Raw genomic sequence first — 19,555 nt, 5'->3', positions numbered from 1 at the left:
CTTTATAGGCCTATACTTATACTAGGGATGACCAATGAACCATCAACTTGATTAGAACACTCCCATAGACATGCAGGGAGCTCAACTGTGCACTGCACAGTGTCGACTTCCTATACGATAAATATAAATTTAATACTCCGTTGGTGAGCGACGGGCGAGTGGTATTTTACCGAACGCAAGAAAAGGAGTTCTATCTGATTGGCTAGCAATCGATCGCTTAGGTCGCTTAGTAGTCAACTACAAACTCAAAACTGAGCAATGTATTGAAATCGATATTCTATTATTGCCGTAGATAAAGAGAGTGATAGTGTGTCAATAATGTACATTGTATCGCAGCTGGATTTCACATGCATTCCTTTATATTATTATTTCTCAAAGAGTTGAATATGATCACAATTTTTACCCAGGATTTCAAATTTTTACCCGCAAATTGCAGTTAAACATATCCACAGCAAAATACCGGTCCTCACTAATTAGTGTATTTAATTTCCAGTTAGTGTATTTAAGATAAAACCTGACAACAAATAAAATTTTCTTGCAATAGAAATATCATATGGGATACTGATATGGTAGGCCGCAACCGCCACAACGTGAAGCTGCTACGCGTAGCTGACATTTTGCTCCGTGGAGCCAAATTGACCAATCATGATCATGTTAGAGTTTTTCATTACTCGGAGGTAAAACTGACCAATTAAGTACGACTTACTCATTACGTGAAGCGAATTTATTCATTAAGAATTTGCCAGACGAGCGTCACGTAGTTGCAAGATATCCTCGGTCACGAAAGTTATGATTCAAAAAGTAGTTTATGAAAAGTACGAACTGACTTATTATTAAGATGGACATGCACTCATAAGAAACTCATACAGTATTGTACATAACTATATAGCTAGGCAGAGTGGTGGTAAACTATGCACACCGTTCTGCGATCTGCAGTGTATCGCCGGGAGCTAATTTGTATAACTTGCGCGGTGTCCCTGCGGAATTCGAAGTTCAGCAAACTGCAAACCAGTTCGGATTTACTTTATATACTAGTAGTAGGCCATACATACTGTAGTTACTGTCCGTTTTCCTATACACAATACTCAGTGCGCTCACCATTGACGCGTGACCTCTACAAATAGTGTATGTTAGAAGTATAGGCCATTGCCTAGTTGACGTCACTGTGTAAAAAATAACCGGCCAATATTTAAAGTATTCTCTGAACTTCTAGAAAATATAGTTTTGTAACATGTCCTAAATTTTTAGCTAATTTAGGTGTTTGGAAATATTGGTACAAAAAAAAAAAAAAATATGAAGAAATTATTTCTAAACCGTGTTAAGTCATTAAGCTTCTCATTTTCAAGAACGCTGGTTAACAATAAGCAGACTATTGTCTCATTTCGTAAACAAAAGCCCACAGTATTGTTACCTTGCGTTCCCTTTATAATCGTTCACCCAACTGAAACTATAATACCAGCTCATTGCTCATTGCACAGGTAAAACAGACACAAGTGCAGTGTGTATTTAACCAGAGAAGATCTGATGTAACTGTTTTCAGTTGAGCTGTTTTCATTGAGTGTTATCTTGGTTTAATAGCTTTTAATCATTGTTAATAGGGTTTAAGTCCTTCAAAGGTCGTGGTGAGTTCTACTGTAGACATGACAGCATCATGATTATTTTAAAGTCAACAACATTCAACAATATGATCACCGTGATAGTATGAGAGTATCAGTACCGTGGGTGTCAGTGATCCTGGCCTGACACAGTAGACAAACAAACAAACAAACAAACAAACACGCCACACACATGACACATGCATGCAAGGTAACATTGACTATACACTAATCAAACAATGGTAGGACCTATTGATCATGATGCAGTCATGGTCCATGGCATAGGCGATTCGAACCTTTGTGGCATTAAACCTAGTTAACAGGAAATTAATCCAGTAAATCGATTCAGTAAAGCAAATAAGCTCATGCATTCGATCACTAAGGCTAGCTTCAGACTCCGTATTGTACGTACAATATTGTATGTACAATACTTTTCGTGACGTCAAAAAGTATTACACGTGCAATAAATATACGTGCCACGACGAGTTGAATCAGATTAAATAACGCGCTATAACCCTGACAGTTCATTGTTTGCTAAATCCAAGCGAGGTCACCAGAAAATCTATGCAAGAGAAATTTCTACTGCTGCTGATGAAAAATCCTAGAGTGCGTTTGGAGGTTTTTTCTGCACTTTACCAGTAGCCCTAATAAATTCATAAAACAATAAAAATCAAATAAAGATTTAGGGCAAATGTTTTTACTCACTGCTCATCTGATTCAGTTTCCCAGGAAACTAAATACCGATACTCCTTAGTTTTTCCCTGACTTTCCAGACATAATTATGAGTAAACATCAAATTTAATGTTTACAAAACAATCAAATATATATGCATTCTTTTGCATTTTGTACATAAATATTGATATCAATAATGTAGGCCTACAAACATTAAAAAAGGGGGCCTAAGAGTATGTATATTTTTAATCATATACTAATTCCGCCATGCCCAAACATATCTTATTATGAAATCGTGTAATGGAACCCAAATTCCAATCAAAAATAAAAACAAATTTGTTATCAAATACACTAGGCCTATACATTGTATTATAGGAATTTAATAGATGGTTCATTTTAATAAATAAATAGATTAACACGGGTAATGGACAAGAAATATTTGGCAATACCGGATTTACCAGAGAGCCAGTGGATAAAGAAATTAATTAAAATTAAAACAAATTAAATGAGAAAATGAAAGCAAGGACATTTGGCGAAGTATTGTTTTAGAATTCGAAGGAGTCCTAAATGTTATCCTGGCCCCAGGACTGATTAATGTAAATTCGACCCATAGTTATTTTATCTACTTTTGCCAGCATTCAACCTGTTCAATGTGATTTATGCCTATTTTTAATAAAATTCCGAAATCTGACGTATCAACGTTGTATCGTGCACAAATTATGATTCGAGACTATTTCATTTGACACGGTTGTATGGATTTCAGAAGATCGGTCCTATAATAGATATCGATTAGAGAATTACAGCAAGAGGCTTTGAGGATGCCGTAATCCTCTTGACCATCAACCAATCAGGGCGACATATTTCATAAATATATTCGTAGGATTGAAACTCTTTCAACTCTGAAATATATATTTCAAGTAATCTCGTTTCACACTTTGGCTTGCAATAAAGCCACGAAGGGCGGTAATGTTAATATACGATTTCAGTCAAATATTGGTGCAAATATACGATTTCGGTCAACTATTTGGCTATCCTTTGCCCAAAATTATGAAATGTTTATTAGTAACAACAACTCTTAGGAGGGTTTCGAGTAATTTTAGCGAAATAATGAGGTTAAATAAAAGAAAACCCACTTACAATTTTGGACGCTTAACTGTGGTGTTCTAGGGAATTAAAATATCACAATTAACATGTTTAATTCAAAATCGTTGTCCTACAAGCACATGTTCAGATTGTGTGAACATTACAAATACAAACAATAAGGTTGAAAAATAAATAAAAAAATATTTAAAAATGATTTTAAAAGATCGTCTATTTTGTAGCTTTATGACACTGAATAGGCCAAATATCTGCCTCTGACGAAAAAAAATGTTTTCCATGCTGACAAGTACCGTATGTCATTTCAAAAAGAAAGAAAAAAAGGCGGATATTACTTTTTAAAAACTCAACGCATTACTATTAATACGCCTATAATTAATGAATGAAAAAGTATAGAAGGCGTTGCATCCGGTTCTGATGAGGGGGGAGGGGCACAAGCCGTTTTCGGTAGTTTTCCTGTGGGATTTTCTAATATTTCAGATCAATGGGGGGCGGGGGGGCTTCCGTGCCCCTAACGCTACGGTTACTGCATTAACACGTTTACGGATGTATTGTGATGATCATAAGTAGGCCTATCATAACATGCCTCAACGATATCAATATGTAAAAAGGTGTTGCAAATTCATAACACAGCGTGTTATAATGTAACGAATGCTATGCCAAAACTTAAAAAATTAACAAAAATATCAGTATCAATAAAATCAGAACCAGAATAAATACAAAGGCCTACAAATAATACTTTTAAACTTTCTAAATCAATATAGGAATCTCTAAATCAATTAATCAATCAGTTATCAATCAATCAATAAATAAATAAATCAATAAATAAATCAATAAATAAATCAATAAATCGATAAATCAATCAATAAATAAATAAATAAATAAATAAATAAATAAATAAATAAATAAATAAATAAATAAATAGGCCTAAATAGATAAATCTATAAATAAATAAATAAGATCTGAATGTGCCATTTATATTATTATTACAATTTTAATATTATTAATATTAGTATTAATACGACGTATTATTAACTTTAAAAAGGTGCCTATTGATTATATAATAATTCAAGTACAGTTGAATCATGGTAGGTATTATGATTCCTACCATGGTTGAATACAAGAAGACTAAAGATGTTCATCATTACGTGCACTCACTAAATTTAGAACTCTTAGAAATTTGGCAACTCCGTATCAGCAACATATGATTGTAGCAAAATATATATTTTCCCGGTTCATACTATTTATTGCACGTGTAATACTATTTGACGTCACGAAAAGTATTGTACATACAATATTGTACGTACAATACGGAGTCTGAAGCGCGCTTAACGGCAACCAGCTTCGGTCGATTACCCCAGCTGCAGCGTGTGTAAACTCTAATTTGCATAGAGGCTGTACGTGAAATTATTGATTGGCTCCAAACAAAGGATTTGAACCGGTGCACGTAATCATGGCGCAGTGCAGTCCATTCAATCAAATGTTGTCATCAACCTATTTGATCGCAGTGCATTGTTATGTGTGTGAGACGAACTGTCGCGGTTGATTGCAATCAAACAAACGATGTCTTATGTATTACTTTGTTCCGTGATGAAAATCGTGATGTTTTATTTAATCACTCTCGAAAAATGTATTTCTTTTGTAGGCCTATTACTTTGTTTTGTGATGAAAATCGTGATGTTTTATTTCATCACGCTTTAAAACAAACGATTTCTCATGTATTACCTTGTTTCGTGATGACAATTTTGATGTTTTATTTCATCACTCACGAAAAATTGATTTCTTATGTATTACTTTGTTTCGGGATGAAAATCGTGATGTTTTATTTCATCATCACGCTCTAAAACAAACGATTTCTTATGCATTATATTTGTTTTGTGATGAAAATCGTGATGTTTTATTTCATCACGCTCTAAACAATAATTATAGTTACATGCATTTCAAGAAAAAAATCTTATTAAAACGGTAGGCCCTATGTTGTTTAGAAAAAATGTAGAAAGAGATGATGATGATGATGTCGATGATGATGATGATGATGATGATGATGATGATGATGTCTCCAAAAGTGTCCCGGTTTGTTTTTCTTGCCCTAAATCGTGCGTATCTATTAATAAGGCACTTCAATAATCAATAATCAGTCCCGTGACGGCCTCCACTAACTAGCTACTAACTTGGGTTTATGGGCGCTGATATTTCATGTTCACTGTCACTTATTTATCAGAAAAGTGCGACCCTTTGTCAATCACCTACAGTACCCAATTTCAGCATACTATATAAGAAACTCATCATGATGATTGCCAGAGAATAGTTAAGATGTAGCTTGTACCGTTTTTTTGTGGCATCCTTCAGAAGTGAGCGGTCCGATACCAATATTTTCGGTCAAATCTCCATTCAATTAACACGGGGAGTTGGCTAGCTATGCCTTGCCCTCACTCATATTTTAAAAAAGTGCGACTATTTCTGAACATCTAACCTAGCTGTAATTTTAGGTCATGTTAGAGAAATATATTTGCTAGAAGTTTGGAGAATAGCTAACATATTGGCTGGTTATTTTTCACACAGTGATGTTAACTAGGCAAGTGCCCATTCTTGCAACGTACATCATTTGTAGGGGTCACGCGTCAATGGTGAGAGCACTGTGTATTGTGTATAGGAAAACGGACAGTAACTGCAGTATGTCATGTACAACTGGTCGTGGTTTATCTACAATCGATTCATTTAAAATCCCCATAGTAACATTAATTTTGGCAAGAGTTTTCTCTCTCTGGAACGAGGATGCATCCACTGGCTCCGCGTAATGAAAAGATCTAACATGATTGGTCAATTTAGCTCCGCGAAGCGAAAAGTAAGCTACGCGTAGCAGCTCCACGTTGTGGCGGTTACGGCCAGCCATATATTGATCATGCGAAAATCGTAAAACATAGAATAGAAACAGTGTGGCAGGTTCTCAAAATCTCAAATTGTATGCTTAGCCTGAGTCGCACGGCCTATCTCGAAGAAAATCACCATGCGTAGTTGTTGAAAAACGTGAGGATTCATCGTACTATCACGGCAATTTTTAACACGAAGATATAGGGATGATGACGGTGTGCACTGCTTGCACAGACATTTCTAAATTGAGGTCATTCTTTTATTTTTCATATTTTTTCTGTAAAAATTGGGGATGTTAATGCCAATTATGTTTTGTAACTATCTTGCAAACTACAGCAACATAACTTATTTCATTTTCCTGTAAGTGCGAGTCAAAATTGGTCCATCGCCACAATGCGCTTAATTGCCAGTGGCTGAGTTCAGCACTGCTCAAGAATGGCACAAAATATTCATGTCAATAAGATCAGGTGAACAACGTGGCCTACTGAGCTGTAATTTGGCAGAGTTGCCAGTAATACCTCTATCATACCCTCTGTAAAAAGGTTAATGCTGCTAACTTCGAGGTCATGCATTGAATTGTATTGAATAAGGAATACTACGGGAACCAGCACCTTTTGTTAGAAGTCACACGTGAGCATGATGAGTGAAGTGGATAACCTCTATTGTTGTGAATGAGTCAATGACCTTCAATGACACTTAAGATTTTCTTTGCATACACCTACTAATTGGTCATATTAAACCCAATAACATTGACATTTTTGGTTGTGAAAAAAAAGTTCACCTGTACTTAGTGCAATTTTGATTTTGTGCCATATCGGCCATCTTGGATGATTTTTGCCAAATGTTCTCTAAATGCATGATTTCAATGCCTCGGTTTGAAAAAAATAATTTATGCCATTGACTAGTAAAGTGCCATTTCATAAGAAACCCTTTGATACTTTCACAATATGTTGTTTCATGTTTGCATATATGTTAAAATAAAGAAATATATAAAGGTAAATATATGCTTATGCCAATTTTGCTCCCAATTGCTATTTTGGACCTTGTCATTTCATTTCGTTCCAATGACCGGTCAGAATGGGAAACTTTGAAAATTCATAATTCGAAAAGTTTTTGACCGATTTTGACCATTTAACCACCAAAATACTTCTATTGATGAGTTCTATCCAGGGGCAACATGAAATTTTGATGGTTATCCCTACTTATACTTACATGTATACGCAGCGATTACCATTATAGAGTACTATAGAAATGTGGACCCGGCAGCCTTCACATTCTGATGTGTAATCGATCAGCTGGAGCATTCAATTTATTTAAATGAAGCGCCTGAAGTCAGGTGGGTGATTAAAAGATTATATCGACAACTTAAGCCTCCTTTATAGACTTCAGGCCCGCACAAGCGCACATTTGGGATACCTGAGTACAATGGTACCACTTTACACATGACTGCCCTTACACATGACTGTATTGTGGTCACTTTATTTATACTCGCCTGTTGTGTAAAGCGTTAATATGATGCCGGATCAGTGACCAATTTAATGGTGGAACCCCTTTGTTCGAAACAATGGTACCACTTTTATGAATAGCCTGTCGCAATTTCTAATCGGCATCAAAGGACCAAAGCATTACATCATCTGTTGCTACTCTACGACTATTGAAAGCTCTTTGTGTGTGACCGCCCACTATTTAGCCAAAGGTCATTAAGTGTTCACTTCCGGTATAAAACAAAAAACCTTCAAAAAATTTTATTTGCTAAGAAAAACATAGGACAGTAACCATGGTAACGGTATGTTCACACATCAATTGTGGTTACCCAATTCATATGTGGTATTTTTTTTATTTGAAAAATCAAAAGCGGGCTGTTTGAATTAGGCAGAGACTCAGTAGCCTGCGCTTGCTATTAATTTTCAATCACTATGCCCTCTATCGACCTAGATTAGATTAGATCAGATGTATAGTCTTTATTCCAGCCGACTTGTTCTCCTTCGTGACGAAACGCGCTGCGTTTGGAACATCGCAATCTCTCTATTGAATCAGTGACGTACCGTATAAACTGTATGCATATCGCTATTCGTCTTTCGTCTTGTTTGTACATCCCATCAGCTGCGTGTAGCTCCGTCAATAACGATACGATCGGCGAGATTATACACGCATTGAAGGCGCTGTCTGTCTTGACGTACAAACTATGTGCATATCGCTATTCGTCTTACGCCTTGTTTGTTCGTCCTAGCTGTGTAAAACTACGCCAAGATTTATGATAATAATGCGTTCGGCGAGTAGGCACTGGAATGAAATGGCAATTTTCGTCGTGTTATCTCATTTGTTTGGCTCGAAATTAAAGGGGCAATGTGATCAGTAGCTATCAGTGAAAAATAACATTTAAATAGGAATCGATTCTTTATGCAAATCACACATTATTGCTTTAAGGGTTGGTGGTATTGCGGCCCATTATGGTTGCAAAAATAACAAAAATCCCTTAAAGGGAAGGTTCCCTTCATACCTTTAACGCTGTGTTGAGAGGGGTCCTATAACATTAATTGGATCCCTTCTTTTGACCCACATTTTCTCAATTGTGCTATTTCAACATTCTGGCTCAACAGCAACTGGAAACTCCGTAAATGTAATGGACATTTCTGCAAGAACGAATCCTAAATCCCAGGTTTGAAAAAAACTCACTAATTTACACATTCATGACATAAGGCCAATTCTTTACCGATTTCAACCAAATATTTCAATGCCGTTCCCGTTTGATCATCCGTATTAATTTGGCGAGATTTGAATCCAAACTCACGGAGCACATCGACATCGCCTGGTAAATAATTACATTGTACAGCAGGGAAACTAAATCAATACCCGGGATCGATACACGTACGTGTATGTGCTATGCACGATTTGATATTCAGACGATAAATGTTTGGATACCGGCCGGATAGAAAATGATGAGTATTTCCCGTAATTTAAGTTTGCTTTCTAAAGAAGCCAATTTTAAGGCTTCGCTTGCACTTGAATATACGTGTTGAAAGAACATGATAGTCGTTAGCGAGCGTATTAACAAACAACCGTGCGTTTTGAAATCAAAAACTGACAAAAAACAGATCTTATATGTGCAGAACAGAAAAAAATGACAGCTGCCCTCATTCGTAAACAAGCGGGGTAACGAAACATATCACGTTACAAGCGCAATGTGGACCACTGGTGGAGGCAGTCTAATGCAGATGCTCACTGAGATCTACAGAGGTCAGTCACCGGGCTATTGTCAATAGCCTTAGTCGGATGTCCCTCGGCCCATTATGCGTCTCAAAACTGTTAAACAGGTCGGAACAAAATGCGTGGCTATTGAAGAGCAAGTGGATTCGATCTACCATCATGGCGATTTCTGCCATGAAGATATCGGGGCGATGACACTGTGCGGAGCCTTTAATGTATATATACACCCTCAGAAAATTCGATATTTATAAGACTAGCCATGCTAGCGGGATAAACACGCTTCGGGAGTTGCCATTACGCGTTTGGTTACATGGCAACTGATTTTCATAACAAAAAAAAGCGAAGGTTCTTGACCATTTTCAACCAAATAAAGTTTATTGCCCTTTCCCCGCCTGCGCTCCGCGCGGGCCCCCGCTAGCTAGCTATTAAGTACACAGGAGAGATCACTACAACGGGAAGAATCACTGAACAGGTGAACTAATAGGCATACTATGGCTATTTAGATCATACAGAATTGCTATTTTATCGTGCCCCTCCCCCTTTCCCCACACACAACACCCAAGCTAAGATTAAAGACCAAAGAACAACTGTCAGCATAAATGGTAAATGGTTTTTTTTCTGATTATAATGCAAAATGAGTTCTTTACGTATCATAATCCATTCCGCTAATTATTTAAAAACTGAGCGTCTTTCTATGTTGTTTCTGTCGATTGATAGCGAATTATTATTTTATCATTCCCATATGTGGGGGGGGGGGGGTTGTTATGAATTCACGTGTGTCAAAATAATTATTGTTGGAGTAATTGACGGTCATAGTACACCGTGAGTTAGTCTACCATACATGCAGTTGTGGTTCGGTATCTGTACAGATTGGAAGTGTATCAGTGGTTGTATGGTCTGTAATCTGGTGGCTACCTGCTGAGCAATAATGACATATTCAATTTACACCATGTTCATTTGTCTGTTCATGTTCATAGTGATAGCGGTCAAATATGTGTTGGATAATTCTGTATGGCACATCATACATACACATGTGTTGTGGTAAAAAAGGCAACAATGTTGTTTTTGACCCTTGACCCAGCTGCCATTCCAGCCCAGTCCCTTAATTCGTGCAGCATCCAGAGCTATCCAGTTAACATGGTAAAAGTTGCATCCTTCAAATCGAAGGTCTGTGCTCAATTTGTAATAATTTTGTATCAGACAAATTTATTGTTTTAAAACACAGATCCATGTGCCCATTAAACCATGACCCTATAACCAGGAAAGTTGAAAAAGAAGGAGGGAGAACGGAATTATATCCTTGAGATAATCCCGTAGGTAATCCTGTCGCACCTATTCATAGTCCTTTATTCTCAAGTAGTTACACATCTACTTGAAAGTAGCCTTTGATGTGATGTGGGTTGCCGACTACGGTTGATTAATTTTCACTCCAGAATTGAAACCATATCCAATGTTTCTATAGAGAATCCCTTGAAAGTATGACACGTGTGTGTTAAGTATCTGATGTTGCTCTGAAGGGATGCCACACGTGGATAATATAAGAAAGAAATGTAGGTTTGTAAAGATTCCAAAAAAATCCGCCCATTTTGGAACATATATTAATTATTTAGGAGGGTGTTTTAGGATTTTGTTAGAAAAGGGATGATTTTTGATCATCTATATTTTATTGTTTTATGTATTTTCCTGTCATTTCCTGCAAACCTAATAAAGATATATTGATAATTGGAAATAGGCTGTATCATAAATCGTAGAGGTTGAAAGCGTAACCAAGCGTGCAAAATTATTATTTGCCATGGAACTTCGGTCATATTTTATATATTTGAAATAAACTGGATGTTAGGATCTGCATGCATGGTATGCATAGTATTGATGGTATACATACACTGACCTTTCCCTAAAACTAGTGATGCGTGATATTATTGAGTGGCTCCAAACAAAAAATTTGTACCGGTGACCTTCACCGCAATCATTGCGCAGTGCAGTTCATTCAATCATTTGTTGTCATCAACCTATTTATCGTAGTGCATTTGTTATGTATGTGAGACGAACGGTTGGTTTGCAATCATGCTTTTTTTTTTTTTTTTTTAATACAATTGAGTAGTCCGCCATATTTACGGTATGATATGTAATATGCACAACCTCTATTGTATATTAACATCGGCATTTTAAGATTGTGTGATTACTTCCTATCCATTTGTATCGGCACATGAATAACCTTCTTTAATGTTGTACTCTGAAGATCCGCTTGAGGACAGATATTTCATTAATTAATTAATGTCATTAAGTTATTTTCATTATATTCCATTTTTAGCGAGATGCTCACTCGCTTGATCCAAATTATATTTTTTTGTTTTAATTCAGATATTTTTGCAAATTAATTTGCTTCTTTTTGTTAAGTAATATATTAAGTCTATTTGTTTTGTATACTTGTTATGTCCGACTCCTTATCTAACTCTATTTTCCAACCCTTTGCCTTTGACAGCTCTCTGCACCCGTTTGATAAGTTTCTTGATAGCACCGATGTTACCAGCCCCAAAGATATTCCTTGCCAGTACTACACCAATGAAAATATAAATACTCACGCTCCCTCTATCAATACATGTACCCTGTCCTTGTTTCACCATAACGCATGCAGTCTCAACAAACATTCCAACGACATTGTTAACTATTTGGCCTCCTTGGACCATCACTTTAACATATATGGTTTTTCTGAAACCTGGTTTAACTCTGAAGATGAGGCTGCATTGATTGACATTGATAATTACTCAAGGGAGAACTGTGTTCGTCCAAACCGTCGTGGAGGTGGTGTCTCTTTTTTATCAACAATGATATAAATTATTGCCTTAGACCCGACCTTTCCCTTGACTGTGCAGATTGCGATTCTCTCTTCATTGAGGTGTCCCAAAATTCTACACAAACCATCATCGGTATCCTTTACAAACCCGAGTACGTTATTCACAGTGATTTTTTAGATCAACTGAGCAATACCCTGAACACCATTTCCAATGAAAAAAAACCCTGTTACCTGATGGGTGACTTCAACTTAGATTTGCTCGTACATGATACCGATCCCAAAGTTAGTGACTTTCTTAACATACTTTATTCCCATGATTTTATCCCATCAATTGATCGACCAACCCGCATTAAAACCAACATCCATGGACATACCAGCGCGACCTTGATTGACAACATTTTCACCAATGACATTTTATCCCAAATCAACTCCGGTATTATTGTCACCGACCTTTCAGACCAGTTCCCTATTTTCCTCACCCAACAAAAAACATGTAGGCCTAACGCAGTACCACGCACACCTGTAATAAAGAAAACACGGCATATGAAACCTAACAATATCAAAGGTCTAAACAACGCATTGATCCCTTGTTGATTGGTATCAGTTAACCAACATACTAGATCCAGACGAGGCCTACAACAGATTTAATTCTAAATTATCTACACTTCTGAACATACATTGTCCAATTAAAACTAATATAATATCTAAACGTAACTCACCCAAAAAATCTTGGGTAACTAAAGGACTAATTAAATCGCTCCAAACAAAAGATAAGTTATATAAAGCTTACATTCTAAACCCATCAAATGATAATAAACTAAAATATAAAAACTATCGTAACCATCTAAACCTTCTACTTCGTCTTAGTAAAAAATTGCACATCACCTCAAAAATTGAAAACAATAAACATAATACTAAAGAAATGTGGAAAACTTTAAATAATTTACTTGGTCGTAATAAAAAAACTAAATTCCCTGATTTCTTTAACAATAATGAAGGTCAACGAATAACTGATAATCAAACTATTGCTGAACACTTTAATAATTTTTTTGCCAATATTGGCATCAACCTTGCTAGTAAGATATCTGATCCACCTACTGACTTTAAACCTCCCCTGTCGTCTTATTCAAACCCCAATTCACTTTTTATGCATCCTACATCTCCAGAAGAACTTGTTAAATTAACATCTGATTTAAAAAATAGCAACAGTAGTGGAACTGATGACATAAGTAATAATCTTCTAAAACAAATAATTCCATCCATTTGTGGTGTCCTCTCCCATATCTTCAATTTATCTATTGCCTCAGGAACTGTCCCTACTGCACTAAAACATGCTAATGTAACACCCATTTTTAAAGCAGATAATAAACATGATGTCACCAACTATAGGCCTATATCAATCCTTCCATCTATCTCCAAACTCCTTGAAAAAATTGTCTATGCACGGATCTTTAACTTCATTGAGCATCATAACATTCTAACTCCCCATCAGTTTGGCTTTAGGCCTAAGAGATCCACATACATGGCTATTAACGAACTTTATTGTAAAATAACGGACAACCTGGACAACAAACTTCACACAATTGGCATATTCCTAGATCTTAGCAAGGCCTTTGACACCATAAACCATGACATTCTTCTTGACAAACTCAATAAATATGGTATCAGAGGTCTTGCTAATGATTGGGTTAAGAGCTACCTATCTGGAAGACAACAACAGGTTTCCTTTAATAATGCCCTCTCTACTCCTGCAGATATCAATTGCGGAGTTCCTCAAGGATCGATTCTAGGACCGTTATTATTTCTTTTATATATTAATGATCTCCCACTTTGTTCTAAAGAACCCCATTTTATTTTGTTTGCCGATGACACGAATATCCTTTTCTCACATCAAAACCCTAAGACACTAGAAATAATAGTTAATAATGAACTTAATCATATTTCAAATTGGTTTAAACTAAATAAATTATCATTAAACATTAAAAAACTAATTATATTATTTTCAAAAATAAACATAATAACAAACCTGATATTGAAATTGATATTAAAATTAATAATACACCCATCCAAAAGTTCAGACCACCAAATTCCTTGGAATACTCATTGATCATAATTTGTCATGGACCTCTCACACTAAACATGTTTCTAAAATTATTTCTAAATATAATGGAGTTATTAAAAAGGTCAGACCCTTCTTGCCTCAAGAGTCTCTTCTAACTCTGTACAATTCCCTTGTATTGCCATATTTGTCATATGGTGCAATGATTTGGGCTGATCCCAATAATTCCAATATTGAACCACTCTTTCGATTGCAGAAAAGGGTAATTCGCACATGTACTAATTCTATTTGGCTAGCCCACACAGACCCACTCTTCGCATCCTTACAAACCCTTAAAATTCATGATATTTATAAAATCCAACTTTCTTCATTTATGTTTCAATTTCACCATGACCTTTTACCTACTGACCTCATTGAAAACAATTTTTTAAAGTTCAAACACTGTCCCACCATTATGACACTAGACACGCTCACGACCCATTTATTGAACCGTCCAATACTGTTCTGGCAAGCAATACATCCTGTTCACAAGGTCCGTTGGTTTGGAACAGTCTTACTTCAAACATAAAAATTCCCGTTCTTTAGCCTCATTTAAATATTGTTTTAAAAAAACCCTCATCGGTTGTTATAGCCATGCTACTACCCCGTAATGTGTGCTCATAATCATTCAGCTGTCCCTATTCTGTTACGCTCAATTATCCTTATTCTTTCTTCTTTCTTCTTCTTCCATTCTTTGCTTTCTATAATCTAGTCGGATAACTTGTATTGTATTGTTTTGTTTTGTCCCCTATACCGTCACCAGTTTATACACATGATGAATTATATTTGATTAATTATTGAGGTCCCTGCAGCTCCACGCTATGCGTTTAGCAGGGTCCTCGTCAGTCAATATTATTTTAGCCACATTAATTATTATATTAACTAAGATAAATTATCTGATTTGTAAATTGCCTATATCCACATATAAACATATTATTATATATTGTATATTAACGTCATGAACAGTAATATTATATACTACATAGATTATGTATTCAAGTTATATTAACCATCACAAATTATTATCAATATATCTTTTTGTTAATATTATTGCAATTTACTCTTATTATTAATTGCTATTATATTTATTAAACTATATCTATTGTACTCAATGTTATTATTATATATGCTATGCTATGTATGATATTGATTGATAAAATAAATTTGAACTTTTGAACTTTTTTTGAACTAGTAAGCAGCAACTTGTATATCACACCCGTCATGGGTTCGAACCCTTTTGTTGTATTTTATTGTTAAACCTAAATAGCGTGATTGCTTTTGAATGAGCGGCAACACACATATTTTGTTTGAGTATAGCTGGATCTATCTCCTTTCTTTACATCTTCTCTGCTATAACCAAGGGTCCATGATAAACATGTTAAAGTCATGTTTTAAGGGTACTGCAAGAAACGTATAAAAACATTTAAAAGACGTATCTCTAAAATCAAGTTTTCTCAGCAAAGGAGACCTCAGCCGTATAAAAAGGGGCCCTGGCGTTACTTTTACCCCCGGCCCGTATAAATGGCTCTCGGCGGCACTGGTAGCTTTACATTATTTTTTATGTTTATACAAATTTTTAGAATCCGTTTGAAAATTCTTCGTTTATATCCTTTTTACGCACCATGTTAACGAGATCAAAAACATGTTCATGTTGTTGGTTTTTTTTTTCAAATTGGCGCCCGTATAAAAACACGCCGGGTGATTGTGCTACAAACCGATCAAAGAAATAATGTCACCATTTATCAGGACCAAATGCAGTGCTGATTAAAGTTTAGAAGCTCGTTTTTGGGGAACATTTTGGGGAGAATCTTGCATGACAAAAAACCTGTTTTGTTATATTATCGATATCTTGATTACGGAACATTAATTTAGACATCTAAGTACCTACATTATTTCTCAACTTTCTGCCACTCGCTATTCAATTTCATTTTCACTCCAAATTGAAGCTAGTATTGCATAAAACGAGGTTTTCGCCATCAGTGCGTCCGAATTTGATGCAATCTTGCACGTGTAACCTTACACGTTTATCTTACGCGTTTTTTGGACCACTTGGCCATTCATACCAATCTCCGTACCCATACCCGTACCCATAGCCCCGGACCCGTACCCGTACCCGTACTCGCACCTTATTTTGGGTTCGGACCCGTACCCGTACCAGTACTCATGGCTAGGGACCGGTACCCGTACCCGTACCTGTACTCATGACCTGGGACCCGTACCCGTGGCATGGGACCCGTACCCGTACTCATGGTCTGGGACCCGTACCCGTACCCGTACTCATGGCGGGTCCCAATACTACAAGTCTGCAGTATTCACTTCTTGGCTTTAACCGTGCTAACAAATACTATTATTTTGTGTGCTTAAATCTTCAAATATAGTTAGTTATGAATTAATCTACACTTAAGGGGTACTACACCCCTGTCCAATTTTGCGCCTATTTTTGCAATTTTCTCAAAAATTATAGCACATTGGTGACAAGTAAGATATGTATATTATAGGGGCAAGGACTACAACTACTGTACTGAAAATACAGCAACACAAAGCAAGTAGTTATTGATTTATTGATCAAATATTGGTTTTCCCTCATTTTTGACTGTAGCTCCACAACTGTTGGCTGTGCTGAAATAAAATTTCCAGTGCAGTAGTTGTAGTCCTTGCCCCTATAATATACATATCTTACTTGTCCCCAATGCGCCATAATTTTTGAGAAAAATGCAAAAATAGGCACAAAATTGGGCAGGGGTGTAGTACCCCCTTAAAGATGCGAACGTCGGTTGTTTTTTGTGGGCCACCAGACCACTTTCGCAATCCGTTGCATGAGGGGTATTATGTGCAGAATTGTTTGTGTAACCCTAAATAGTCATATATCTGCTTCCAACAAACTCATGTCATCCAAACCTGGTGATAATAATCTTTGAGTAGGGGAATATCGCGTGAGTAGAGATATTTGAGGTCAAATAACATCTAGAGGTCAAATGAGGTCACTGTTGATTTAGATTCAGTGATTGGGGAATTGCTCTCCTTTGATAAAGCAGATTTCAATGTCAACCTTGTGATAATAATCTCTGGGTAAGGGAACATCAGGTGAGTGAAGATGTTTTGAGGTCATCTAGGGGTCAAATGTTAACCCATAAGGGGTCAAATTTTAAAATAGTTCCTATGGGGCTTGAAGTTGATGGCTGTAAACCTGAGGAAGAGTAACAACGTAAAGAGCACAAAAGTGTAAGAATTGGGATGGAACTGACGTAATGAATCTAACTGAGTCATCAGAATTTGGGGGGAAAAAGTCCGATTTTGAGAGAATCACACAAATTGAATTTTACACCAAACCCGTGTTTTGAACCACCCTAATCTATGCACTTCAAAATTAGTTTGACCATTTTATAAAAAGAAATTACATCATTACTCATTGTGAACAACTTTGCCCAGCACATCCCTTTTTAAAAGGATTTTTATTTTTTTATTTTATAACAATCTACTTTTCTTTCTAGAACGAAGATCGTTTGCTCTCGCTCTCAAAAGTACCATACAAGCTGCGGACCGTTCGGATGGTCAAGATGCACAAGATACAGATTGTTTTGTAAGTAGACGTTACACTGCTATATACTATACATGACTTTTCTTTATTTTTACAAGCCGACGACAAAGTCGGCTTGTTCTGTTTTACGCTAATTCTTTCTTTCTTTCTTTCTGGCAATCTGCCTCTTCTTCTACAAACAAAATGCGCCGAAGCTCTAATTAATACATGTTGGTCACTAGTGGCATGGGTATTCAGGGTGTTCACAGCTTGATCATTGCTTGACCTTTGACCCCGTATGCAATACAAACTAAATTTGAACTAGATCTGGTTACAGATCTGGACCTAGCCGGGGCCGGAAATGCCAGTCTTAACTTAAAGTTTGACCTTTGACCGGCTATTATGGACATCTCACAGCATCACTGTTGCATGTAGGGGCTTTATCCGTCTTCCATAGGCTGAGATACAGCTACTTTTCCGTATTGTTAAACTTTTTTTTTTTTTCAAATTTGACGTTTTGACCGCCTTAATGACCTTTGACCCCAATATAAAAAAAACCCCATACACACCGCAAAAATGCATTGTTACAGTTTAAACTAAAAAAATCTACTATGCTTAGTTATGGAGATAAAAATTCTTGAAGTTATTTAGCTTAAAACCGGAAATGACGTCTAAATGACCTTTGACCAAAAAAATAAAAATACCGTGCATACATCGGGTAACACTTATGCATATATGAAGTTTATGCCCCTCTGGTCTGGTTACGTTTTGAGATTTAAAAAAATGAACATATTTGATGATTTTTGGTTTTTGACCGGAAGCGATCCCTTAATGACCTTTGACCCCAAAACTGTAGACACCCCAAAGACCCTGGATAGTAGCAATCCATGTGTGCTAATGACAACACTCTGCTATGTAATTTGTAAAAACAGTGATTTTTGAATATTTTTAGCTTTCAGACCGGAAATGACCCCTTAATGACCTTTGACCCAATTTCTGTGAATAATTTATAGGCACTGGATATAGCCGATGCATATGTGTAAGTGACATCATCGTACTATGTAATTTGTGGCAGAAGAAGCATTTTGAAGATATTTGGTTTTATACCGGAAATGACACCTTAATGACCTTTGACCCCAAATTTGTGAATATCCTATAGACACTGGATATAGCCGATGCATATGTGCAAGTGACGTCATTGTAGGATGTAACATGTAGGAGAAGAAGCATTTTGAAATTTGTTGCCAGAAGAAAGAAGAAAGAAGAAAGATCCGATAGCATCACAAGACCTAGCCGGTGTCCCGGCTAGGTAACAACAAGATATGTCAAGTTATAGTGCTGCATATGATAGACCTTAGTGAGACAAAATAAAAAGTCAATGGTGACATCTTTGTACAATGTTTACTTTTGGGTCAAAAGGTCAAAATGTGTATAATTTGAAACAACGAGGTATGGCAAATCTGAGTGCTGCATATGATAGACCTTAGTGAGACAAAACAAAAAGTCAATGGTGACCTCTTTGTACAATGCTTACTTTAGGGTCAAAAGGTCAAAATGTGTAAAATTTGAAACAACGAGGTATGGCAAGTCTGAGTGCTGCATATGATAGACCTTAGTGAGACAAAACAAAAAGTCAATGGTGACCTCTTTGTACTTGGGGTCAAAAGGTCAAAATATGTAAAATTTCAAACAGCGAGGTATGG

At 36.3% G+C, this 19,555-nt stretch overlaps 1 protein-coding gene across 1 annotated transcript in view; it reads left to right on the top strand.

The window, feature by feature from the left end:
* The window catches only part of LOC140154451 (uncharacterized), a 108,733-nt gene that overhangs the window by 2,096 nt on the left and 87,082 nt on the right, over positions 1 to 19,555 (top strand). Inside the window, exon 2 of the mRNA XM_072177017.1 lies at positions 17,827 to 17,915. Coding sequence (XP_072033118.1) covers positions 17,827 to 17,915 — 89 coding nt within the window. The remainder of the gene's footprint in view (positions 1 to 17,826; positions 17,916 to 19,555) is intronic.

This window comes from Amphiura filiformis, chromosome 6 (genome assembly GCF_039555335.1).
Source record: "Amphiura filiformis chromosome 6, Afil_fr2py, whole genome shotgun sequence".
In the NCBI taxonomy this organism is placed as follows: Eukaryota; Metazoa; Echinodermata; class Ophiuroidea; order Amphilepidida; family Amphiuridae; genus Amphiura; species Amphiura filiformis.
Note: the sequence above shows the minus strand (reverse complement) of the source record. Positions and strands in the feature narration are given on the sequence as shown.